Below are 25789 nucleotides of genomic sequence, written 5' to 3'. Positions count from 1 at the left end.
AGGGTCTCTCTGCTGGTACAGCCCATCTCCCGGGGTCAAGGAGGAGGAAGGAGACAATGTTGGCTTAGCAGCACTGACACATAGTGGGTGCTTTATCATCATTATCGCAAACCCAGGCCAGCCAAGCCCAGAGCTGCAGGGTGTAATATCACTTCCAAGAAGCACTGAGGGGACTTGACTCCAGGGACTCATCTCTGGGGGCTTGGCCACTTAGCACGCAGGTTAAGGCTCTGGCCTCTGTTCTTTTCACGTCAGAAGATGTGCAGTTCAGCATATGTTCATGGGGCATTCATATCCTTGTCACCAGGACAGTGTCCCTGCCCTCAGAGGGCACCCTGGCTCATGGGCTCTGCTCTGTTCCAGGCAGTGGGGATGAAGGTGTTGGCAGATGAGATGGACCCCCCCCCAAAAGTTAATATCTTACCTATATATACACTGAATAGCATAGTAATTATCTGACAGCCGACATGCATCCCAGAGGAGCAGAATGTTTTGTGGAGGCCATGAGTGCATGGCAGGTAGAGGACACTGTGGGTTAAGAGCCCAGGGAAAGCTTCTTCCCAGAAATGGAAATTTACGGGGTCCTTAGGAGGCCTGTGCTGTCTGGGGTTCTATCTTCTGGCAGTAATCAGGTCATGAGGGCCACCCCACCTTGGTCTCAGTCAGAGGGTCTAGGAATAAACTACCTACTAGCTGACCTGGAAAGGGCTGACCCCTCTTCAGGCTGAGAGCCCATGGCAGGAAGCAGGGCCAGGGCAGGGGAGCAGCTGGGCAAGAGGCAGTGGCCACCTTAACAGGCCACTTCTTGCCTGTGGATGAGCTGGTGCTGGTGTGAGATGGATTGTTTGGCTGGCTGATCATCCCTCAAAGAAAAGACCTCAAAGTGGCCGGGACCCTCTGCTCCTCCAATAGCTGTCCTCACTGGCACTCCAGATGCTCTGGCTTGGGAGCGACTGGAACCACCTGCCCAACACCTAGCTGAGGGTACCTGCACAAAAGTCATGGCAGAAGAACATGGCTCTAATGTGGCTACCAGGTTTCCTGATGTCACAAACCACTTGGCCTTTCTGGCGGATAGTTGCAAGGTTGGGGTGGGGCTACTGGTTTGAGGATGCTTGGAGAGGTTAACAGTGATCCCCATCCCTGCTCAGGGTCAAATCGCTTTTGAACCTCTCACACAGACCTTCAGGGTCCAGGTCTCAGCTGGGACACCTGCCTGGGTGGGGCCTTGGGCATGTCTTGGAATCTCCCAGCTTTGGATTCCTGCCCTGTGAAATACACAAGACAGGCCTCCTGCCCAGGGGTGGCTGATGGTGAATGAAATGAACAAGCTCCTACAGTGCTTACCAGGGTTAGGGCCCAACAGGTCTGGTCAGGTGTCAGGGTGCCAAGAGACCTAGTACAGAGCGAGCAACAGGGTCCCTTTCCTCAAACTTCTCCCCACACCCCCAACCTTCCCAGCCTGGAGCCTCCTAGAGCTCTGCACTGTTTGACCCAGCCAGGCCCCACCGCGGCCAGGAACGCCAGGGCAACGCAACCTTTCCCCACCTGCCCTGAACCCCGGAAAGCCTGCCGAGTTCAAAGGGCACGAGGAGAAGCCCACCTGGACCCGAGACAGAAGCCGAACTACACTACCCAGAATTCCCGAGGCTCTCCAAAAAGGAAATGTCGTTTCTGCAAGGAGAGGCTCAGCTCCCCCAGCAGCTGCAGAGAGAGCGAGAGAGAGCGAGCGAAAGAGGGGAGAGGGAGAGAGGATTACCAGGGGGAGGCGGGCTGTGTGCGGGGAGCGAGGGTGGAGAGCAGGGCGGGCGGCGAGGAGGAGGCGGCGCCCGCCCGCCGCCGCCGCCGCCGCCTGCGGACCTGCATCCCAGCGGGGCCGGCGAGCGGGCGGCGGTTCTAGCGTGCGCTGCGCTCCGGCCGGCGGCTGCGGGCGGACGCGGGGCCAGGCCGGCGCAGGGGCTGAGTTTCTGCAAAGTTTGACCTGGTTGCCTTTCCGATGCTGCAGCAGAGCGAGGCAGCGCGGGGCGCGCCAGGCGGCTGCGGCGCGGCGGCGGGGCTGAACGGCGACAGCACGCTCACAATGATCATAAAATAAAGCAGGCGCGCGGGGTGGGGGCGAGAGAGCCCCGAGCCTCACTCCTCCGCCCCCGGCCACCCTCTCCCCCTCCAGCAGCCCCGAGCTAGGAGGACGTGGGGGCCGGGGGCGCCGACGCCGGCCCCAGACCCCAGTAGAGCTAAAGGACACTGCCCGGGGAAGGGGGTGGGGACGCCCCGAGGACGTGCCCGCGGCGGGGTCAGGGGCGTCCGGAGGGCGGCGGCCCGGGCACGCGGAGCTGCCAGAGGGGCAGGTGAGTCGGCGGCGCCGCCCGGGTGGGGGCGTGCGCGCCAAAGTTCCCCGGCAGCGGCGAGCGCGCCGGACGCGCGGGGATCGGGGGCCGCTCGAGGCTGGCGAGGGGGCGGCAGAGGCTCCGGACGCTGTCGGGCTGGGGCACTGCGCCCTCCGGGGATCGGGAGACCCCGGCCCGGGAAGGGGCGCACGCCCGAGCAGACGGGCCCAGGGGGCCAGAGGGATCCGGACGCGGAAGGGGCGCCAGCGGCAAGGCGGTAGGGGCAGTGCCAAGACCCGAAAGTCCGCGAGGCCCATTGCAGTGCCAGCCGGTCGCCCCCTACCCCGCCTCCGGGCCGGGAGGTGTCAGCGGAGATGTCACGGGCGGCGATTATTCGCTGGTGCGCGCGGTCGTGCAGCCGCCACTGAAGGGGCGGGCGGGGGGGCCGCCGCCTCCGGGGAGACCGCCCAGAGCTGCGCCGTCAGCTCCGCAGCCCGCGCCCCGGGCACACGCGTCGCCGCCCCGCGCGCCCCCCACGGCAAAGTTCGGCTCAACTTTGAGGCGGGCCTTGACGCCCTGTCCCTTCCACCTCCCACCAGGTCCTCGGCGGCCGCGAGGAACCAGGCGGCGAACGGAGCGCAGCCCTAAGGCCCCCGCACGGCGGCGGGCGGCGACAGCGACAGCGGCGAGGGGACGCGGCGCGCCCGCGTGGGGGCGTCGGCCCGCGCCCGCAAGTGGGCGCCGACGGGGACCCGCGCTGCGCCGCGCTCCTCGGGGACCCCGCGGGCGGCCCGAGCCAGGCGCTGGCCTCCTGGAAGCCCCCGAGGGCGCCCGGACCTCGGTGGACTGAACAGAAGCCGCTTTCCCATTGATTCGGCCGGGCTGGGCGAGCGGCCGGGTGCCTGTGCCCGGAGGGCGTGCGGAAGGCAGAAGGGCAGGAAGTCGGTCTTCTGCAGCGAGGGTGGCGGCACCACGCAGGGGACGGAGCCTTCCTTATTTATGTGTCTGCCGGCATCTGCCTTTTTCACCCGAAGACTTCAGGGAGCATCTCGGAGCTGCGTTTCCCGCGTGTGAGGCACAGAGGGGCTGGATGCCTAAACAACATGATTATCCATTAACCTCCAAACTTTTCTTTTTTTAATCCAAAGAATATCGGTGATTTTTGTCCACTGCTAGCAGAAGAAGAGAGAACCCAGGGCCCCTGAGATGCAGCAAAATCCTTATTTATAAACAGGCCCGAGGTAGCGATATGCAAACCCCTTCTACTCAGTGAATTTTCTATCCTATGGATATCGGTCTTCAGATTTGAGACTGGAGAACAGTACTGTCTGCACTGGGTCCGGCAGCCTCCATCCTCTCAATGCCCAGTTTCCTCTGGGACTGCTGGCCTTCCCTGGAGATCAGAGCGGTCCTGTGTGCCATGGGCTGTATTCAGAGCATCGGGGGCAAAGCCAGAGTCTTCCGGGAAGGTATCACAGTGATCGACGTGAAGGCCTCTATTGACCCCATCCCCACGAGCATTGATGAGTCCTCCAGCGTGGTGCTCCGCTACCGGACACCCCACTTCCGTGCCTCGGCCCAGGTGGTCATGCCACCCATCCCCAAGAAGGAGACCTGGATCGTTGGCTGGATTCAGGCGTGCAGCCACATGGAGTTCTACAACCAGTATGGGGAGCAGGGCATGTGAGTACTGCTCAGGGGCGAGCCTTGGGGGCTGCTCGGGCTGGGGGAGCGGGGGGGCCTGGGGGTGCGGTCAGGGATTAGAGGGGCTCTCGCCAGGACCAGAGGGATCTGTTAGGCAGACATGGCAGTGGCCTCTGGTCCTTCTTGGCCAGGTGACCTAGAGGGCTTGCCTGTTGATTCCGAGTGGGGTTACGGCTCTAGGACCTTCCCCTCCACTGTCCCTGGCTCCCGGGGTTCCTGCATCCCTCCCTGCAAGATGCTGAGAGCAGACGACATTCCACTGGGTCCAGGTTCCTCTTTGGCAAAGCACGTGTGCTGTCCTGGGTCACTAGAGAGGCCTCCGCCCGCACACGTGGCGGGTACTCAGGGAAGGGGAGCCCGGCCTCTGCAGCCTCCGGAATCAGTGTGCTGTGCTCTGTGTTGGGCCTGAACTTGTCCCCCGGCACTTTCGGAGGCACATCAGGACCTGGGGGAATGCTCTGTTGTCCCGGACAGAGCGTATTTGAGAGGACATCTAGTTTTAGAAACCCGGTTTGCTTTCCGGTGCAGTGTTTTCTCTCTCCCAGGCAGGAGGCCACGTTATGTAGACATCTAGTGTCAGTGTCCAGAAGGCTCCACTGGGCCGCTGACAGCTGACAGGAGCCCACCGGCCTCTTCTCTCCAGCCTGGTCTGCAAAATGTTCCCAGGAAAATGTAGCTCTCGGTGCGGCCCCTGGCCATCCCTTTTGGCATGTTCCTTGACCCTAGAGATGGTCATCCTGGGTGTGGAAGGGCCCCCGAAGACAGGGAGGTGACAACAGCTGTTTCTGAGCATGAGGACCCTTCTGAGAGCGCCAGGCACGTCCCGAGGCCAGCCCCCTCAGCTTGACGCGGTGACTGGCCACGGACACTGTCCCCCAGCCTGCCTCTCAGGGTCCGCCTGGGTAGCATCACTCCCAGTCCTGCAAGTGAGGAACGGGGGGGCTTTCCTCAAGACTTGGCACTCTTCACTGATTTAAGAACATCTTGGGCCACCTGAAATTAGAGGGGGTGGGGAGGGGACATATCTTATGGCTTCTCCACTTAATGACTCTGAAGTTACCAGGGAAACAGGAGAACCATGGAAAAGCTAAAGCTAGGTGTAACCATGGCCGCCCCAGAGGTGCACTTGGGGCATATCGGGACACTCGTCCACTCCCCTCCGTCAACCTGACGTCTACATCCACGTCTTCAATTCTCAGAGTGGCTATTAAACCAGGCGAGGGGCTGACTTTCCACTCCAAGAAGGGAAACCTGATTCTTAGTTATTTGGTGTGGACCTTTTCCTAAGAAGTCTTAAGCCTGAAATCTTCTCAGGCTTTGCAAGACATCTGGGACAATTGGCAAGACACAAAGGTTTTTCTAGGGCTTTTAGGCTAAGCCTGCTTTCTTCCCTAGAAAGAGTAGGGAAGCCAGAGGGTCCTTCTTGGAAAGATACAAGCGCCAGGAGGAAGAAAGTTGGGGAGAATTAAAGGGACTAAGTTCTAGAGAGATGGATGAGGGCTGTTGGCGGGAGGGAGCAGGCCTGCTTGGAGCTTCCCTATCTGTGCACATGGGGCTGCAGAATCTCCAGGCTCTGAGAATGTGCGGGCACTATTGCTGGAGGCAGGCCTGCATCAGGAGACCTGGGATGACCTTTCTTTGTGCAAGTCCTTGGTTCCTGGTTAGAGGAATCCAGTGCACACCTAGACTGCAGTCAAGCCGACCTGGGCGGGAGTCCAGGCTCTGCCACTTTCCAGGGTGTGACCTTAGCCACTCTGACCCTCGGTTTCCTCGTCTGCAAAACTGGGGCCAGTCATAGCCCTTGCAGCATGGCTTATTGAATTACAGGAGATGACATTAGTCCAGCGGTCAGCACTATGCCAAGTCCGCGGTACACACTTACTGCTAGTGGCTGTCGTCTTTAGCGTTATTACTGTGATTATTCTTCAATCAGATGGGGATGGGGGGATGGTATCTGTCATGAGCTGAGAATCGTGGCTGAAACAACAGAATTCAGACAGACGTAAATTACTCCTTGTATTTAATTTTCTCCCCAGCCCTGGTCTTCGTCTTCTATACAGGCCCACTCCCTGACTTTTAAGAATTTAACAGTAGTCTAAGTCATGAACAATTCTTTTTTAAGTGGTTGAAGGCCGTTTTCCTTCCTCTCCATTTGTTTCCTCTTTATTCCCTCCCTTTCTTGGGACGCGCCTTCAACCCAGGGCTCTCTCTCTGTGTCCAGCACATCTCACTCTCCTGGGTCCACTGGGCTCCCATTTGGGACGGGACCAGCCCCGGAGAAAGGCAGAATTCGAGGCTCCTTAGAGGAGCAGAGTGGATTGGTCATTAATGGGCTTGGGCCCTGGAGTCAGAGTGACTGCCCAGGGCTGGCTCTCGGGCTTCGACAAGTCACCTCTTGGAGTTTCGGCTTTGCCATCTGTGTGCGCGGCTCAGAACTCCCCATGGGCTGAGGATTCGGGGAGAGGACAGGTGTAGGTGACGGCCCTACGGCTGAAATGCTGGGTTGCAAGCTGCTCGATCGATTATTTGTCAACAAAATTTTATTAAGACACTGAATTACCAAATAGCACGGTTCCTCCAGCCCACGGGGAGGCTCTGCATTCAACGGGTGCCTTCTGCAAGTGAGAGGCTTGTTTAGAAAGAGCCTGGTGGCTGCTCCTGCTTAAATGTAAATGGAAGCATTTTGCTGTGATGTAAAAGCCCTTTCCGGCTCCCCTACCCTGAGCCTCCTGTGGTAACAAGCCTTCTACATGTTTTGAAGCCTCGAGATGTAAAAGAAAGTGAGGGCGGTGAGCGGTGGGACTGACTGGCAACCGCAGGCTACCTGGAACTGTCCCCTAACCTTGCCGGGACCGGGGCTGCCCTGGGTGTTGCAGGGCATTGAGCAGTGTCCCTGGTCTCTACCCACTCAATGCCAGCAGCCTCCTGTCCCCGTGTCCTGACAACCAAAAATGTCTCCAGATATCACCCAATGTCCCCGGGAGGGGTGCAAAGTCATCCCTGGTTGAAAACTGCTGAGCTAGCTAGACCCAGACAGTCTGAATCCTTAAAATGACACCCACGCACTGGGCTTTGGTGGCCTGCGGAGGGGACGGCCAGGCGGCTGAGGTTAGGTCGGGGCTTCCATTCTTGACAAACAGGCTTGTATTAAAAACATTAATTCCACATGCTTAACCGAAACCTGTACTACCCCCAGACATTATCCCTGCTTGAAATTAATCTCTAATCCGGGAGGGGAACTCTTCTGAATGACATTCTGGATTTGAAATATTTGAAATAGAACAAGGCACCCGGCCACCTCAGTGATGCCCGACTCTCACGGACAAGAGCTAGAAAATGGTGACTTTCTCGTGCCAGCTGGAGAGCATTCTATATGGTTTGGGGTCCAACCCACGTTGCTTTAAAAGCTACCCCCCAAAAAACCGTTGGAGACGCCTGCCTCCACAGCCCCGTCCTCCGCAATCCTCAGCTGCCACCTGTCAGCTGGCACAGTCTTCCGAGTGACAAGTCACAATTTCTCGCCTGTGTGGGAGATGCTCCATGTTATCCCTGGCTCGCCCTTCTCTGGAGCCCCCGAGGGATCTGGCCCATGGCCAAGGCCAATGCCAGCTTCTGGCTCGGGGTTCTGCCAAGGGGCGGGCTGAGGGGAGGACGGCCGCTCAAGGGATGGAGTCTCTCTGGGCTGACAGTGCCACCTCCTGTGTCCTTGTCCGGCGGGCAGTGGCTCCACCATAGATGAGTGTGGCCTCCTTGGGCCTGGCTGGCAACCTCTCTGAGCCTCGCTGTTTCCCTCTATGAGGTGGGGAGAGGAATCCCTCCTGTTGGGGCTGTCGTGAGGACTAGGTGAAACAGTGCGTGATGGGAACTAGTGCGGTGCCTGGTGAACACCCAAGCCCCGGACACGTGGTTGCTCTCCCTAGCGTAACGAGGAAGCAGTCACCAGTAGTGTCACCGGCAGAGTCAGCAGAGCTTGCTGGGTTGGAGTTGTCACTGTTCTTTCTTCTCCTGGGTTGGGTTACACACACCCGCCCACAGCATGAGGCTGCCCCAGCTTCCCGTCTCCCAAGGACCCCCTGAGGTCCTCATTTTATGGTCAGGCCACTTGCCCCAGGAGGCTTGCTCTGCCCCAGGGGGCCTGGGGCCAGGCCAGGAGGAATGGCCCTGGTGACCACGTGGCCTCTTCCTGAGCCGCCCCGTGTGGAACAATTGAGGATGATGCTTCCTTTCTGCGACCGGAAGGCGGTCTCCCCCATCTGCGGGGCCCGGTGGAGGCAGGCGAGAGAGGGAAGTCCTGGTTTCCAGGCTTTGGGGTGGGAGGAAGTTGACGGGGGTGCCGCCCGGTCCCCAAAGAACTCCCCCTGGACCAGGCCCAGCCAAGCTAGCGTGCCAGTCCTTACCTTCCGAAGGCCGAAAACAAAAGCTGGAGGCTCCCAGAGACGTGCTAGAAGGCACCGATGGCTGCAGTGATCAGGGAAATGGCCAATTAAATACGGAGCTGCTTTTTCTTTTTTTTTTTTCTCCCCGCTGATCGCATCTGGGTAAAAATGAAAAAGACCAGTAATGCCTGGTGTTGGGCAAGGGGGCTGGGGGTTGGACAGCCTCCCATGCTGTTTGTGGGGGTAGAGTTTGGGCAGCTTCTGGAAGGTGAGCTTTATCTACCACAATTTCAAGTACACATGCCCTTCAATGCTGCCCTTCTACTTCTAAGGTCTGTTTTGCAGAAACTGAGCCCCTGTCCCCGTGCCTGGCATGTAGTAGGCACACAAAAAATTATCTGCTGAACAAATGAATTAACGAATACGTGAAGGAGGAAGCAGGGCGGAAGGATGTCTGTGTGGGGACAGAAGCTCCAGCACGGTACATAATCCCAAAGAGCCATGAGCAACCCAAGTGTCCATCAGCGGGGGTGACACTGGGCTTTGTCCACAGAGCAGAACAGGACAAGGCTGCTACATGAGGAGGAGCAGCCTGAGATTCTTACTGTATTAGCATCGTTGCATTAGAAAAAAAGTAAAATATATAGGGCAGGAGCCCATTTTTGTTAAGCATTGGGACGTATACTGCGTGGATGTGCAGGGAACAAGCTCTAGAAGGCTGTTTACCAGAGTGTAATGTGGTGAGTAACCTCGGCGAGGGAGGGGGAGGCCCGGAAGACTTCCGTTTCTCACTTTATTGACTTCTCTATAGCTTGCTTTTTCTTTTTTTAAACAAAAACATTGCCTTTATAACTAAAAACTGAAACAGGCACAGTGGGCCCTTTTCCCCTCACATTAGGCCTGGGCAGAGAGGGGTGAGCGGGGAGGAAAAATAGTGTTTGTCCTTTGGGGTTCCCCAGGAGCAGGCAGGGAGGGGCCACCTCCAGCTCCTCCCTCGAGGAGCCAGTGCCTGGTGATCTGACTGGTGGGAGGGGGCCAGCCCAGTGGGCGGCCACCCGGGGCCGGAGTTAGGAAACCAGGGTCCCAGTCTGGTTTGGAAGGGGGCTCTTGGGCCTCATTTCTTAGAAAATCGCAAAATTTTACAGATTTTGAACTTTTTGCAAATTGCAAAAAAATTGTAAACGCTGTACAATTGGGGAGCAGGTGAGCTAATCCCTAAATGCCCCTCTGGCATGTGTGCAGGCGCTGAAACCCGCTGGCAAAAGCGCCTCATGCCCCAGAACAGCCCCTCTCGCCGTCCCGCCTCAAACCGCCACCTCTAAATGTCTTTCAGTGTGCCCGCCACCTGTGCGATGTGAAATAATACTTAGGTGAACCCGTTTAAGCCTAAGTGTAATTATAATTTAAAGCAACGTATTTATTCTAACGTATATTAGAAAAAAATCTATCTGTGCCTAGCATATCCAGCCTGTTATTTTAAAAGTGCATCTTAGGAAAAACTAAATTTAGTTGAGTTTTTAAAAATGTGATTAATTTTAAGGAAAAAAATTAAGTGAGTGATAACACAGGAGCTATGTAGACAGGACCAAAATGAGGAAAGAGATGTGAAGTTTGGGAACTCTGCTCTGAGACCATGTGGGCTGGGATGGTCCAGCTCTGGAGTCCAGAGACGAAAATACAGTCATAGAGCCTAGGAGAGGCGGGGCCCACGGGGGCATGAGGGCCCATCTGCACCCAGGAGAGCACCCAGGTCCAGGCTCGCTGCCCCTTCCTGGGGTGAAGCAGCTGGGAACGGTGTGCTCCCGCTGGGCCAAGGTCACAGGAGGGTCAAGTCCGTCCCCTCCCCTCTGAGGCACACCTCTGGCCTCTGGGCATCCCTGGTTTCCTTCACCCTCCACCGAGAGGCAGGGCCAGCTCCTGGCCGGTGGCGGGGCCTGGAGCCACAGGGTGACCCTCCCCAGCCCCCGTGGGTGCCCTTCGTCACAGCCTCAACACCTTCTCTGGTCTCCGGGGAAGGCCTTTCCGTAACCCCTTCAGACTCACACTCTTGGTCAGTCATGCTGCTTGGAGTCTGTGTGTGTGTGTGTGTTCATGTATGTGTGTGCGTGCATATGTGTGTATGTTGGGTGAGGGGCTGTTGGAGGCTGTGGCTCCTGCCTGGTGGTTTCCCAGTTCTGTGGCCCTGGGCCAGACCTCTCGTCTCCAGCTCTCCTCTATAAAACACCATCAGTCATACTGACAGCCTGAGCCATGACAGGAGGCGGGGGCCCTGAGTCGGGAGGGGCTCAGCCTGTTAGAGGAAGGGCTGGTAGGTCTGGAGCCTGGGGAGGACTGGCGTGGTGTGGCGTGGCGTGGTGTGTGTGTGTGTGTGTGTGTGTACACGAGTGACTCTTGGCTTCACCTGCATCTGGCTTTCAAGGCCACGGGGAGTCATGGCAGGCTTAAGAGAGATGCTGACTCGGTCGGCAGCTCTGTGCAGCCCTTTCCCAGCGCGGTGGACAGTGTCAGCGGCGGGTCCCTGAGAACGACTGCTGAGCCCATGGCAGTGTGGCTGCAGAAGGAACGGGCGTCAAGGGGAGCTGAAGAGTCAGTTCCAGACAGGCTGCGAGGGTCCCCAGAAAGCATTCTGGGGTTCCGCCTCAAGCCTGGGCTTGCCCGCTGTCCGCGGGGTTCCCACACCTCTGGCACGAGGGCAGGAGTGTGAGCATGCCCACGGAAGCGGGCCAGTTTCTCGGGCGTGGGGACCGCTCAGTCCCACTGGGCCTTGTGCTCCACGCTCTGTGTTCAGTGCTCTGCTGTCACCACAATGAAATTCTTAATTTTTGAACAAGGGGCCTGGTGTTTTCACTTTGCACTGGTCCCACATGTTCTGGAGCCAGTGTTGTCCTAAAGACCAGTGCAGGCCGGCAAGCAAAGGGGAAGGACACGGGAGAGACCAGAGCCTCCTGCTTACCTGTGGGCGGCCTGACATGACCCCCCCGCTGGGGTCTGCACTGGGGCAGAAATGGGCATTTGCTCATGTTCACAAAGTCCCCCTCCTCCACACAGACCCGGGGACTGAGCGGGGGTGCGCCGGCACAGAGCTGGGAGCCTTGCCTACACCTTTTGGTGGCATCCATGCATCAGAGCCTGTACTGTCCCCCCCTCGTGCCAACAAGAAGGCTCAGGGTGTGCAGGGCTGGGGTCCGAGCTCACCCCTCCACCCCTGGAGCAGAAAACCCCAGGGTCTGCCTTGAAGCCCAAGGTCATTCCAGAACCAACAGGAAGTCTTAGAGGCAGTAACTGGGTGGAATCGTTCCTTTCAGAGCGTGGATAGTCTGAAAACATAAATGAGGTCAAAAGGGCTTCAGGTCACATTAGGGCTGGCAAATCCTACAGTGTTAGAGGCGCGCCTGCCTCAAGAGGTCTCCCAAAGTTTCCATGGTTTGCTGTTTACTGCGTACCAGGTAGTATATATCAACACCTTTCATGAAAAGCCTTGCAAGGTGGGTAGGATTACCCGCAGTGAATGGATGAGACAGGGCAGCTCAGAGATTTGTGACTTGGTCAGAGCTCGTGGCCAGGCGGAGCCTGGACCTGGGGCTGCTCTGCATCCCTCAGGAGCTGTGCCATTAGCCACCTTCCACTGCCTCGATGGGGAGACTGGACCACAGGGACCAGGGCCAGCCCAGCTGGCCTGTGATGATTTGAAAACAGACACCCGTGGCCCTGGTTCTGAGTAATAGCCCACATGAGCCCCGGCTGTCTGTCTGCCAGCTCATGAGAACTGTCACCCGTCTGTGACTGCGCCAGGGCCCAGGCACTTGGGGGCTGGGAGGAGGGACTGGGGAGGAAGCCCGAAGCTGGGGTCAGAGGCTGACAGAGAGAGAGAGGCCATTCTGGTATTAAGCTCTGCTTCCCCAAACCAGCCGGCTCTTAGGAAGTGAAACCCCCAAGGCAAGAGGAAGGGTCCTTTAACAAGATGGCTTTCTGCCTAAAAAAGACTTTTACGAGCAAGCGTAACCACTGTGAGAGGACAAGGGGGTGCCTTCCACGGTGGGAGGCTGGGCACGAGTGGGACACAGGCATCTGAGAAATTCAGTGCGGGGACTCTGACCCCTTCTCCCGTTCACGGTGCCTGTCCCTGGCGGGGAGCCGAACCCGCCGGCTTAGGACTGTTACCTCCTCCCTTGGAGTCTGATGAGTTCAGGGCCCCGGGCAGAAGATGGCCTACTAGGCAGGTGTTACCCTAATTTGTGACCTTTTTAATGAAGTAAACAGAAGAATTAGCAAAATTGCATTCTTAGTCATTCCTCCTGTAGTGGGCCCCAAGTTTGTTCACGGCTAACATTAAACGATGCATTTTAGTAGGGGAATGCATTTTTTAAACTGTGATAGGATATACGTAAAATTGACCATTTTAGCCATTTTTAAGTTCAGTGGCATTAAGTGCATCCACATTGTTGTGCATCTTTTTCATCTTCCCCAACTGAAGCTCTGCACCCCATGTCCCTCCCTCTGCTCCCCAGCAACCTCCCTTCTACTTCCTGTCTCTCTGAATCTGATTACTCTCAGGACCTCACATAAGTGGACTCATACAGTACTTGTCCTTTTGCGTCTGACTTATTTCACTTTGCATAATGTCTTCAAGGGTCATCCATGTTGTAAAGTCTGTGTCAGGATTTCCTTTTTAAAGGCTGAATAATATTCCATCATACGGATGGACCACACTTTATCCATCATCTGTCGATGGACACTTGGGTTGTTTCTACCTTTTCGCTACTGTGAGTAATGCTGCCATAACCAGGAATGCATTTTGTAAAGTAGTGTATTCTGGAAAGCACCGCTGGTGTACACAGGTGTGCAGGGTTCCGGGGGCAAAGTGTCCTGAGGTTAGATATGGCAGGAGCCCAGGCCTCACTGCTTAGCTGCATCGCCTTGGGAGAAAGACCCACACTCCCGCTCGCCTTACTTTAGTGGTCTAGGAGGGTGGGTGTGATTGTTGAGTCTTCAAGGGGTGGGCTTCCCAGATGCTGCTGTGCCTCCAGCCACATGTGTCCTCAGAGCAACTTGGGACAGACCAGCATCCTCTTCTACCTGAGAGTTATTATTATAGCAACAACAGTAACGACACAGTGCTAGTAGCCACCAAACACTGGCATTTGCCTTGCACCCCGCCCTGGGCTGGCATGTTCCTGCCCGCATCCTTCCATGACCCCAGGTGGGGTGTGTGTGATGAATCTGGGGTCTAGGGAGGGCTGGGATTTTGCCCAGGGTCTCACACTAGTGAGAGGGAGGCTGAGACTTTTGGCAAGGCTGGTGGGTTTCCTGGGTCTGAGCTCCCGATAGCCCGGCTGCTTTCTTCTGCCCCAAGAAAGCTGAGCAAGTCGGGCTGACCAAGTGCTGTTGGTACTCAGGCCGGCCCGAAGCTGCGAGTGCAGGTTTTCTGGCAGCTGCTGCAAGGCCAGGAGGCATTGACTGAAAAGCTGACCCCGAGGCTGGGACTGCGTGCGGTGTTTTGAGATGGGGCTGGTTAGGTTTTCTTGGTTTCTACGGCTCCAAAGACAGGGGCCAACCAGGCGGGAGCAATTCTGGCTGCGCTGTGCTTCCTTTTCTAGGCGGGCATGAGCAGAAGGCCGGGGAGAGGGTGGGCACCGGGGAGAAGGGGGCACTGCTCCCAGTGCTGGCTGTGGCTGGGCAGAGGGCCAGGAAGCCCAGACCCACGTGTGGTGGAGGAGATGTAGAGCTGAGGGGCCGGAGCCTGAGTGAGGGCGCCGGGCGCTGGTTGCCGGCCCCTCACCCCTGTGCTGGGGGAGGGAGCAGGTGGCAGTGCTTGTCACAGGTGAAGACAGCGAAGCTCAGGGAGGGTGGGTGTTTGACCAGAGTCACATGCTGGTCAAAGAAGGGGCTGGAATCACTCCCAGATGTGCCGACTCCATGGCCACTGGGCTCTGAAGCCTTCTTTGGGCCCCTAAAGTGAGAAAGAAACTCACTGTCGCCTGCGGTCCCATCCAGGCCGCCTGAACGCCCTGCGTGGTCAGGAGAGACCCCTACCCTAGCCTCCCAGGGCCAGTGGCCTCCGCCCTAACCAAGATCTCAGGGCTGCCTGTGGCCATCCTACCAGCCACTGGGACACGGGGTGGAGGGCACAGCACATGTCGGGGCTCCCCGTCACTGTGCACCACTGCCAGGCCCCTCCATGGACATGTCCCCTTGGGGGCAGGGGCAGCTAGGGCTTCCTGAAGCCCAGCTGGAATCCAGCCCCATTTACAACGGTTTCCGGGGGTGGAGGGGGAGACCAACTTGAGATGATGCAAGAGAACAGGATGTGGCTTTTGAGGGTGGCTGTGTCTCGGGGAGCCCCGTTTCCCCAACATGATGTTGGGTGTCTGTTTACTGTCTGGTCCCCCCCGGGAGGTAAGCCCCAGGGGTAGAGGGACTTGGAAGAAGAGCCTGTAGGTGGGTGGCTGGCTGAGTAAACTGGCCTTCCTGTCCTCAGGTCCAGCTGGGAGCTCCCGGACCTCCAGGAAGGCAAGATCGAGGCCATCAGCGACTCGGACGGGGTGAACTACCCCTGGTACGGCAACACCACAGAGACCTGCACCATCGTGGGCCCCACCAAGAGAGACTCCAAGTTCATCATCAGCATGAACGACAACTTTTACCCAAGCGTCACGTGGGCCGTGCCCGTCAGCGAGAGCAACGTGGCCAAACTGACCAACATCTACCGGGACCAGAGCTTCACCACGTGGCTGGTGGCCACCAACACCTCCACCAATGACATGATCATCTTGCAGACGCTTCACTGGCGCATGCAGCTCAGCATCGAGGTGAACCCCAACCGGCCCCTGGGCCAGCGCGCCCGGCTGCGGGAGCCCATCGCCCAGGACCAGCCCAAAATCCTGAGCAAGAACGAGCCGATCCCGCCCAGCGCCCTGGTCAAGCCCAACGCCAACGACGCTCAGGTCCTCATGTGGCGGCCCAAGTACGGGCAGCCGCTGGTGGTGATCCCGCCCAAGCACCGGTAACAGCCAGGGCGCCCCCAAGGTTACACCCAAATAATAACCCTGCTCCAAAACCCACAGGGACTCCGCAGTCATTCAGCAAAGTACAACCTTTCTACCTTGTCCAGCGGGCGGGTCTCACTGTGCGAATGCCCCCCAGGTGCCCCCGTCCTCCCGGAACCTGCTTCCCGGGGCAGGGGAGACCCAGGCGGGACCGACCAGCCCACGTGGCCCTCGGTGTCCCCTTGGGTCTGCTCTCCTCCCCTCGCGACTTCAGTCATTCACTTGCGACAGAGTCCCTGAAACAACTGCTTTTTTTCAGTTCTTTTTTTTTTTAACGCCTCTTCACGAGGCTCAGGGGTGGGACGAGGAGGAGCTGGTGGTGAGCCTGGTGGGCGCCTGCCCCGGCTGATTGCGGGTGTGGCGGCCCCTCCCCGGCAGCTCCCCCTCGTCCTCCGTCACGCGGCCTTATGTAGACTTGCTTTGCCAAACTTTTGCCTTAAGCTGAATTTAAAGAAAAAAACCCTGAAACAAAGAAAGCAGGATCTCTTTTCTACTGGACTTTTCATCTTCTGCCAGAGGTGAGGGAGGAGGGGGTTGGGTTAGGGACGAGAGAAAGGTGCACCTGAGCCCCGCCGCCCGCGTGTCAGCGGAAGGGCCCGGGGTGCAGATTTAGATCAAAAACCAGCTGCTTATTCTTTCGTTTTAGCAGAGCCGAAACCACGGACTCTGTCTAAAAAGCCCCTTCTCCCCACCCTGGCTAGAACACCCCCCGCCCTACCCCGTGCCTGCAGAGAAGGGCTGTGAGCTCGGGCCCAGGGTAGGTCGGCCAGGGGCTTCTCTCTCCTCTCTTCTCTGCAGCCGGAACTTGCCTCCAGTGTGTCTAGGAGGAGAGAGGGAGGGTCCTGTGAGTTACAGGCTGAGCCCAGGGAACGTCCCCATCTCAGTCCTCAGCGCCCATCCTCAGACAGGCCTGCGGGCACATCTAAGTGCGCAGCTTTTCTGTTTCCATCTCCACTGGTCCCAAACGCCTGGAGGGCCAGCCACCTTACCCAGCTGCAGTTCACAGGTAAAAGGGCCCACACCTCCTTCCCCGCACCTTCTCAGGGACGCCCCTCCCAGGCGCTCTGGGGGCGGGCTGCCGACAGGCTCTGAGCACCACGTGCTGGAGGTGCGGGGCACCCAAAGATCGGTGTTCCTGGCTCTGGGAAGGCTGGGGAGGCAGGAGGTAGACTCGTGCTGCCCGGCCTCGAAGGAGCAGACAAGGGCCCAGGGCTGGGGGACTGAGGGGACTGGGCTTGAGGCTGGTCTGGGACAGTGAGGCCAGTCCTCGAGGCCACCCTCCCTCGGGACCTGGCCTGTGGGAGCCCCAGGACTTGGGCCTGAGTGTCGCCAAGCTTTCTCTCTCTCTCTCTCTCTCTCTCTCTTTTTTTTAAAGCAATGTCTGCCTTGAAGGCTGCTTGCAGGAGCTGAGGGGACACCCAGCTAAAGCCCCTTCCTCCAAGCTTGCCAAACCCACAGCTACACCACCTGGGCCCCTCATTCAGACTAATAATATTCAAGCACAGAAAACTGTCAGATAAGAAAAATAATCCATTTCTGCTGCAGATGAGCCACTTGTAGGAGTCCCGGTGACAGTGTGGGAGGGCGCCGGTCACTGAATCCTTGCTCTGCTCCTTTATCCACGTGATATTGTATTTATTCAAGGGGTGCTTAATGTCCAGCCATCTCCCGAGCCCGCTCCTGATGGGAGGCGTGCAGCTATCCTGGAACAACTGGGCCAGAAACAGCTTTGTGCAGCCGGCTGCCAGCCTGGTGCTTGGGGGACCCCTGTCAGGCCGGGGACCTTCCCTCTGGAAACTGCCGGTTCCCCTTGGTGTGTTTGGAGGCCCTGCCACCCAGAGAGGCCATGGCCTCTAGTGAGGGGGACAATGGTTCCCCGCTCTACCTCTGGGGACAGGCTGGGGAGGGGCCGCCGTGGACGGGACCTGGCCCCTCGGTGGCATGGCCCTTCTCTGCACTCAGGTCTTTCTTGCACTAAATAGGAGAAAGGGCCCTGGGCGAGGGGTCAGGACCCAGAGTTCTGGTTCTGGGCTGGGTCATCACTAAGGAGTTCTTACTGGAGGTGGGGTGGGAGCGGGAAGGAGCAGTAAGGGGTGGTCCCAAGCTGTTTCGGGCGGAGCCCCCCAAGCCCACACTCCCTGGGTGTGAGCAGGCCCCCTCGACGGGGCCAGCGCTGTGCCCACCTGGAGGGGCGCTGTTGCTCTGGCTGCCTCCACCTCGGCCTACCGCATGCCCAGGCCCCCAGCTCAGCTTGCTCCCTGGCTCATCCCCACCCCCCACCAGCCCCGTCCTCTCTGCCCCTCCCAGCCTCTCTGAAGACAGGGCTGGGAAGACCCCGCGGGGGCCGTAGGTCCAGCTGAGGATGCTCAGCTCAGCTTGCTCCCTTGGCCTCCTCCCTCATGGAGCACAGGCCCCAGGCGTCTTACCTGGGTCCCCGACCCCTCTGGTGTCCCCCTCCCTGGCGTGGACACACTCCGCCAGCAATAAGGACCGTCCATGGTCGTGGAGAGTACTGTGAAAACAAACCAGTGCACTTACCAGGAGGCACAAGACTCTTGAAGAAAATGTAAAATGAATCTTTTTAACAACAACAACAACAAACATTCACAAAGAGAAATAAAATGTAATTTTAAAGTAGGCCTGGCCAGGGTCTGGATGTTTCTGAAGCAGCGGTTCATTCTGGGGTTGACAGCCCTGTTTCCGGCCCAGGGAGTGAATGTATTAGGGAGGGTGGGCGCATGGCTGCAGCCCAGGGGTTCTGGTGCTAAGGGCCCAGAAGAACCTAGGGAAGGCTGACGTCTGCAGTCCTGGGACTTCAGTCCCCACCCAAAGTGCCCCCTGGCTGGGCCCCTGCGTGGATGAGGGGCAGGAGACTTAGATGTGGAGCTAGGGCTTGGGGGCAGCTCGGCTTTCTGGCAAGCAGTAACAACCTGTGTGGCAAGGGGGGGTTAGTGTTTCCACTGGGTCCTTACGCACAGACTTGCAAGCCCGTTTCCATATGGAGGAACAGCTTCTGGGACAATGTCGACATATGACATGCCCTGCCCCACAGCCGGGGAAAGGGGTTGTGTGGGGTCAAAGCACCGACAGTAAATGTCTTTTCCTTCTACTGGAACTTTCTTATGGAAGGATGGGAGGTGGGGCAGGTCCTGGGGCCATGTGGGCTCTAAAGGTGGACCACAGATTCAAGGCCACTGTTGTGAGTTTGAACAAGACACTGAGCCCTTCTGAGTCCCACTTACCTTGTTTGGAAGATGGGTGGTAGCCAGCCATCTCCTGGCAGATGCGGTGAGAACACACTATGCTACTCGGTTTCTGGGTGTTAACTCAGTGAATCCCAACACACCAGGTGTTATCCTGACGCCCATTTCACAGATGAGGAAATTGAGGGCGAACAGAAGTCAAGAAGCTGCCCAAGCCACGCACCTGGGAAGAGGCAGAGCGAGGATTTGAACCCCGGCCCCAGGCCCAGACCTTCCCGCTGTGTGCTCTCAGCCTCGGCATGTCACTGTGCAGCACACATTCGGTGCTCAATAATCAACAGTTCCTATTCATAAGAAGGCCTCCTGCCGGTGGCTCACTCGGTCCTGAGTTCCCTAGGCAGGAAATGCCTTCCTCCCAGCACAGGAAGTTTTTTGTGTCGTCAGATCTCTGCGGCCCACGGTGAGCCTGCTCCTTCCCTTTGAGGCGCTGCCCGGTCAGCTGCAGGACACAGGCTGGTCCGCCGGGTGGGCGGTGGCCTCTCAGCATCGCCACAAAGGACAAGGGGGCCCCCTTCACTCTGGGCACTGGGTATTTGGTTTCTCCCCTGGGCTTCGCACACTGCAGCAACCCAACGGCATTCTGCATCCTGTCTCCGGGGCCTGAGACACCAAAGCAGGAAATTGCATAACGGACTCTGCTGGCCGCCCTCCACCCAGATGGCTTATGGGTGGTGCAACTCGCTGGCGTGGTCTGGCTTTCGACTGTGGAGTTAGCTCCTGAGCTTTGCCCGTGAGACCATGGTGTGTGTGCACGCGCATGCGTGTGTGCGTGCGTGTGCGTGCGAGAACGTGCGTGTGTGGCAGGAGGAAGCTGAGCTGGATCCCATCAGGACCGAGTTGCTCAGGCGTCTGAATCTTCACCCTGACATGCGAGGACGCTCAGATGGCTGCCTGCATTTGGGGGTGACATTTGGGAGGGGGATGTGCAGGGAGGGTGAGTACAAGTAAAGTGGATTCCAAGTGGCATTTAGTCACACATTTAGGAAGCCCTCCAGCCTCTCAAGCTGATAGCAGGTTAAATTTAGAAATCCCAGACTGGGATGAGACCCAGACACCAGTCTCCAGACAGCTGCCGCGGTGTCCCCCCGCCGGGAGCCAAGGCCTGGGTGAGCCGGCCGCCAGGGTTGGGACAGGCCCACCTGCCCCACGACGTCTGGGAGAAGCAGGCACACGGCGACCCCTCCCACCTCGAAAGTCACTACTGGGTAGAGACCACCCTCTGCTCTGGACAAAGACTCACTGTAAGTTAGGACCTGAGGCCTAGAGGAAACCCCATTTGTGTCCAAGAGGGAGACAGCTTATTGGCAGCTGCAGGAAGGTGAAGGCTTTTCTAGCAGAGGAGCTCTCTCTCACCTCGGGCTTGTCTCTCGGTCCTCATCTATCCTGCCTGAGTGGCCCCACAGAAACAGTGTCCCACCTGGTTGGGGTCTGGGCCTTCATTAAGGCAAATATTGTAGGTAGCGACAGACCACCGTGCACGCGCACTTCCACCAAAGCCGCGTCCGGATCATTAGCACCGCGAAGTCCCGCAGAGACACACATCCAAAGACTGCGCGCTCTGGCGCTGCCATGGCCCTTTGCAGCCCCTATCCACCACCAAGCGGTGTTCTTCCCCTTTTTCGATGAGGAAACTGACCCTCAAAAGAGCCGAGGGCTTTGGTAAAGGTCGCTTGGCGAGGAAGTTGCTGAGCTGGGCTGGTTTCAAATAGCTGTCTTTTGGACATGGCTCAGTCACTGCTGTTTTGGCTACACCGTTGCCAGCTTTTCCAGACCCCAGTTCTACCAGACTGCCCTTCACCGTTCTTTCGCTAACTGGCCCAGAAGGTCCCCTAGCGTGAGGCTCACTACAAGTCATCAGCAGTCCCGCTGGCACTGGAAGACGGAAATTATTAAGTGCAAAGAACACTTCTGAGCGATGAGCTCTGTCTCTGTGCCTGTATCCAGAGCGGTGAGCCCACACGGTTGACATGGGCCCTGGCAGAAGCCAGCCCGGCTCTGACCCAGGGGTCTTCCCTACTTGTCCCTGCAGACTGGTGACAGGATTAGTTCTTCCACTGGCTTGAACCCAACTTAGGTTTCAGTGCTGCCGCCCTGGTTCATATTTTATGGTCTCTTTTAAAATCAGACAGATGAAGGGTGGCGCGGCTGGGTGTTTACAGCAAGCGAGACGCACTTAGAAGCCCTGCGCTATTCTTGGCTGCCACTTGTCTTGCTGAGTGAGGTCGGGCTGGTCGCCTGACCTCGCATGCTTGAGTTTCTTCAAGCTGGGACACGCACCCTGAGCCTAGCCTCCCCTGTCGGGACCCAGGCAAGGGTAGGAGCTGCGCTCAGTGTTAAATGTGCAGAGGCGGCTGCTGAGAATGATCACGCTGGATCGGGGTTCAGATGAAAGACCAGAGCCTTCTTTCTCTCAGTACGTTTACAAGTCACTGCAACACCCAGACGACAGGACTTGGGGATTCAGGATTCTGAGCATCCTCAACAAACACATTCTGGGTTCCAGCTGGTCAGCCAGACAGGTGGATTAAATTTTTTTCACAGCTTTATTGAGATATGGTTCACACACCACACGATTTACCCATTTAAAGTGCGCAGTTCTATGGTTTTTAGTGTATCCATGGAGTTGTTTAGCCATCACCAATTTGGGGATATTCTCATCTCCAAAAGAAGCCCTGTATCTGTCAGTCACTGTCCACCTCCACCCGCCACCAGCACGCCAGCCCTAAGCAGACACAAATCTGCTTTCTCTACAGATGCCTCTCTAGGTGTCCCTAGTCCAGACACTTTGGGGGGATGGAACCAGGTGATGTGTGTGGCCGTTTGTGCCTGGCGGCCTCAGTCAGCACATGTTTTTGGGTTCATTGTGCCATGGCACGCACCAGCGCTTCCTTTCTGACAGACGGACTTCTGATCACCTCCTGTGTATGAGGTACTGTGCTGGGCGTGAGAAGCAGCAGCCAGGGGCGTGCAGTCCCGCGGAGAAGACAGAGAACTAGCAGGATGATGGCAGTCAGCAGGGGCTGCGAAGGGAGATCGGACAGGGGCCTGGCCCGTCTGGGGCATCGGGAAGGCTTCCCTGAGGAGGAGGCCTTTTTGTGGAGATGTGGGGAGTGAATGGAATGGAGAGTCGGAGTCACGTGAGAGAGGAGAGAGGAAGCAGAGCCTCTCCGGAGGGTCTCTGAGGTGGGAGAGCACCCGGCTGGCTGAGGAACTGACGGGGGAGTCAGCACCTGGGTGCAGAGTAGTGTATAGGCCAAACCCACACCTATGGGTGGGTGCCCACAAACGGGAGGGTAACTGCAATTGCAGAAGATTTCCCCGAGGAGACAGGGGTCTTAGCCCCACGTCAGGTTCCCCAGTCCAGAGCTCCAGCAATGGGAAGATGAGCCCCCAGAACTTTTGTCTTTGAAGGCCAGCGGGGCTTACATTCGGGAGCCCCAGAGGGCTGTGGGAAACAGAGGCCCCCATCTTAAAAGGCACACACAAATCTCACAAGCTCTGAGACCCAGGGCAGAAGCAGTCATCTGAAATAAGCCTGGGTCAGACACACCTGCCGATCTTGGAGAGCCTCCCAGAGACGCAGGAGGCAACCGGGGCTCACCCTGGGGACACAGGCACTGGCAGCTGCCACTTTTGGGAGCTCCTTCTACCATGTGGACACTGGCGCTGGCAGGCTCTATTGTGGAATCCTTCCTCAAGCTTATTAGTGTCAGGACCTGTCCCTGCCCACCAGCCTGTCGGCGCCAGTTCTGGGACACCTCAGGCCAAGGAAATAGCCGGGTGGGGACAGAGCCCCACCTGCCAGCGAGCAGGCTGCCTTAAGACCCCATGAGCTCACAGCCATCCCTGGACATGGCGCTGCCCATCAGAAGGCCCAGAACTCAGCCCTACATATGCAAGTAGGCCCTAGACTTGGGACTCCTAGGGCCCTGCAGTCAGAGATCCCCAGACCCAGCTCTGCCCACCAGTGGGCTGGCACCAGTTCCAGAATCTCTTAGGCCCCAGCTCTGTTCATAAGCGAGACAGATCTAGCCTTGGACCAGCCTCACAGATGAGTGGGCAAGCAACAGACTCAGGAAGCCCTGGGCCCCAGGAGGGTATCAGCCCCAAGACCACTGCACCCCATAACCTGCCATGGCAGGGCCCAGCCTACCCACTGGCAGGCCGGCACCAGCCCCAGGGCCCACTGGGCTCCAGCCCTCCCCACTAGCAGGCCAACACCAGCTCTGAGACACTGTGGCCCCTCAGCCAGCTGCCCTGGGATTCTGCCCCACTCACCAGTGGGCCAACAGAAGTTCTGGGACCCCTGGGCCCTGCCGCCAGCCCACCAGGCTTCATACACCAGCATGCCAACACCACCTCTGAGATATGTTGGACTCCTTAGCAAGCCACACTGAGATCCAGCCCCACTCACCAGTGGGCCAGCACCAGCTTTGGGACACCCTGGAACCTGCAGCCAGTCATGTCAGAAACTGGACTTACCCACCAGCAGGGTGACAATAGATCCAGGAACCCTGGCCCCACGACCCCCCACCTCAGAACCCGGCTCTGCCCACTAGTGAGCCAGCACTAGATCTACAAGCCCCTGGGGTTCCACAGCCAGCCACCTGGCGATCTGGTCTCACCAGCCAGTGGCTGGTAGCCTCCATACAAGACAACCAACTGGACCAGGGGCCAGCCACATCAGCCAGTAGTCTGCCTGCCACAATAGAAGGACCTATGCAGCCCACATAGGGTTGGACACAGCGGCACCCCTAGAACATACAGCTCTGGTGACCAGAGGGGAATGCTCTGCTGGGACATACAGGACATCTCCTATAGAAGACTACTTCTCCAGGGTCAGTAAAGGTAACCAACCTACCAGATACATAGACATAAAAATAACAAATTAGGGGAGAAAAGAGGTGACAGAGGAACATATTCCAAACAAAGGAGCAAGATAAAACCCCAGAAGAAGAATTAAGTGAAGTGGAGATAGGCACTCTACCCCGTAGAGAGTCCAAGGTAATGATCATAAAGGTGATCAAAGAACTCAGGAGAAGGATGGATGAACGCAGTGAGAAGTTTAACAAAGAGTTAGAAGATTAAAGAAGAACCAAACAGAGCTTAAGAATACAATAATTGAAATAAAAAATACACTAGAAGGAATCAACAGTAGATTAGAAGATACAGAAGAACAGATCAGTGAGCTGGAAGACAGGGTAATAAAAATCACTGAAGTGGAAAAACAGCAACAAAAATACAGAATTTTTAAAAATGAGGTCAATTTAAGAGACCTCTCAAGCATAACAACATTCACATTATAGGGGTCCTAGAAAGAGGAAAGAGAAAGGAGCAGAGAGCTTATCTGAAGACATAATAGCAGAAAACTTTCTAACCTTGGGAAGGAAATGGATATCCAGGTCCAGGAAGCACAGAGTCCCCAAAAGATGAACTCAAAGAGGACCACACCAAGAAATACCATAATTAAGATGGCAAAACATAAAAATAAAGAAAGAATTTTAAAAGCAGCAAGGGAAAAGCAACAAGTTATGTACAAAGGAACTGTCATAAGGCTATCAGCTGACTTCTCAACAGAAACTCTGCAGGCCAGAAGGGAGTGGCATGATATATTTAAAGTGATGAAAGGGGAAAACCCACAACCAAGAATACCCTACCTAGCAAGGCTTTCATTCCGATTTTATGGAGAAATGAAAAGCTTTACAGACAAGCAAAAGCTACAAGAGTTCAGCACCATCAAACCAGCTTTACAAGAAATGTTAGAGACTTCTCTAAGTGAAAAATAAAGGCCACAACTAGAAACATAAAAATATGAAAGGGAAAATCTCACTGGTAAAGGCAAATACACAGTAAAGGTAGTAAACCAACCACGTACAAAGCTAGTCGGAAGCTTCAAAGACAAAGTAGCAAAATCACCTATGTCTGCAGGAAGTAGTTAAGGGATACACAGAACAGAAAGTTGTAAAATACGATGTTAAAAACAGTAACCATGGCGAGGGGACTAAAAGTGCAGGGTTGTTACAATGTGTTTAAAATTAAGAGATCAGCAACTTGAAATAATCTTATATATGAGTATTAACAGAAATAAATCACACACACACACACACACACATGTATACACCTCATGGTAACCACAAAGCAAAAATCTGCAATAGATACACACACACACAAAAGGGAAGGAATCCAAACATAACACTAAAGATGGTCACCAAGACACAAGCGAAGAGAACAAAAGGGAAAAAAAAGACCTACATAAACAACCCCCAAACAATTGCAACAAAATCGCAATAGGTACATGTTTATCAATAATTACCTTAAATGTAAATGGACTAAATGGTCCAATCAAAAGACACAGAGTGGCTCAGTGGATACAAAAACAATATATATGCTGCCTATAAGAGACTCACTTCAGATCAAAAGACACACACAGATCGAAAGTGAGGGGATGGAAAAAAGTATCTGATGCAAATGGAAACCAAAAGAAAGCTGGGGTAGCAATACTTATATCAGACAAAATAGACTTTAAAACAAAAACTACAACAAGAGACAAGGAAGGACATTACATAACATTCAAGGGATCAATCCAAGAAGATATAACAATTGTAAATATATATGCACCCAACAAAGGAGCACCTAAATACATAAATCAAATGTTAACAGACATAAAGGGAGAAATGGACAGTAACACAATAGTAGGGGACTTCACCACTTATGCCAGTGGACAGATCATGTAGACAGAGAATCAGTAAGGAAACAGTGGCCTTAAATGACACATTAGACTAGATAGACTTCAATATATACAAAACATCCCATCTAAAAGCGGCAGAATACACATTCTTTTCAAGGGCACATGGAACATTCTCCAGAATAGATCACATGCTAGGCCACAAAACAAGTCCTGGTAAATTTAAGAAAGCTGAAATCATATCAAGCATCTTTTCCAATCACAACGTTATGAGATCACCAAGGAACTACAAGAAAAAAACCCCAAAACACTAACATGTGGTGGATAAACAATATGCTACTAAATAACCAATGGATCACTGAAGAAATCAAAGAAGAAATTAAAAAAT

At 56.1% G+C, this 25789-nt stretch overlaps 1 protein-coding gene and 1 long non-coding RNA gene across 4 annotated transcripts; one reads left to right on the top strand and one right to left on the bottom strand.

Annotated features, from left to right (window-relative positions):
• The first annotated feature begins 1750 nt into the window (after positions 1–1750).
• On the top strand, positions 1751–18090 carry FAM78A (family with sequence similarity 78 member A). Of its 3 annotated transcripts, XM_074362421.1 has the most exons (3): positions 1751–2348; positions 2927–4010; positions 14886–18090. In XM_074362421.1, the coding sequence occupies exons 2-3, from the start codon at positions 3688–3690 to the stop codon at positions 15412–15414; spliced, it is 852 nt and encodes a 283-aa protein (XP_074218522.1). In that variant the 5' UTR covers positions 1751–2348; positions 2927–3687; the 3' UTR covers positions 15415–18090. The 3 variants fall into 3 exon arrangements, with proteins under 3 accessions (XP_074218522.1, XP_074218523.1, XP_074218524.1); XM_074362422.1 differs by lacking the exons at positions 1751–2348; positions 2927–4010 and adding an exon at positions 8027–9147; XM_074362423.1 differs by lacking the exons at positions 1751–2348; positions 2927–4010 and adding an exon at positions 13500–14803.
• On the bottom strand, positions 16145–25261 carry LOC123617115 (uncharacterized). The gene is made up of 3 exons (XR_006725182.2): positions 18696–25261; positions 17880–17965; positions 16145–16273 (listed from the first exon to the last, which is right to left on the bottom strand). It is a non-coding gene; the product is annotated as an uncharacterized LOC123617115 (long non-coding RNA).
• Between the last annotated feature and the right edge of the window lie 528 nt (positions 25262–25789).

This window comes from Camelus bactrianus, chromosome 4 (assembly GCF_048773025.1).
Source record: "Camelus bactrianus isolate YW-2024 breed Bactrian camel chromosome 4, ASM4877302v1, whole genome shotgun sequence".
Lineage (NCBI taxonomy): Eukaryota > Metazoa > Chordata > Mammalia > Artiodactyla > Camelidae > Camelus > Camelus bactrianus.
The sequence above is the reverse complement of the archived record's forward strand: the minus strand, read 5'-3'. Positions and strand labels throughout refer to the sequence as shown.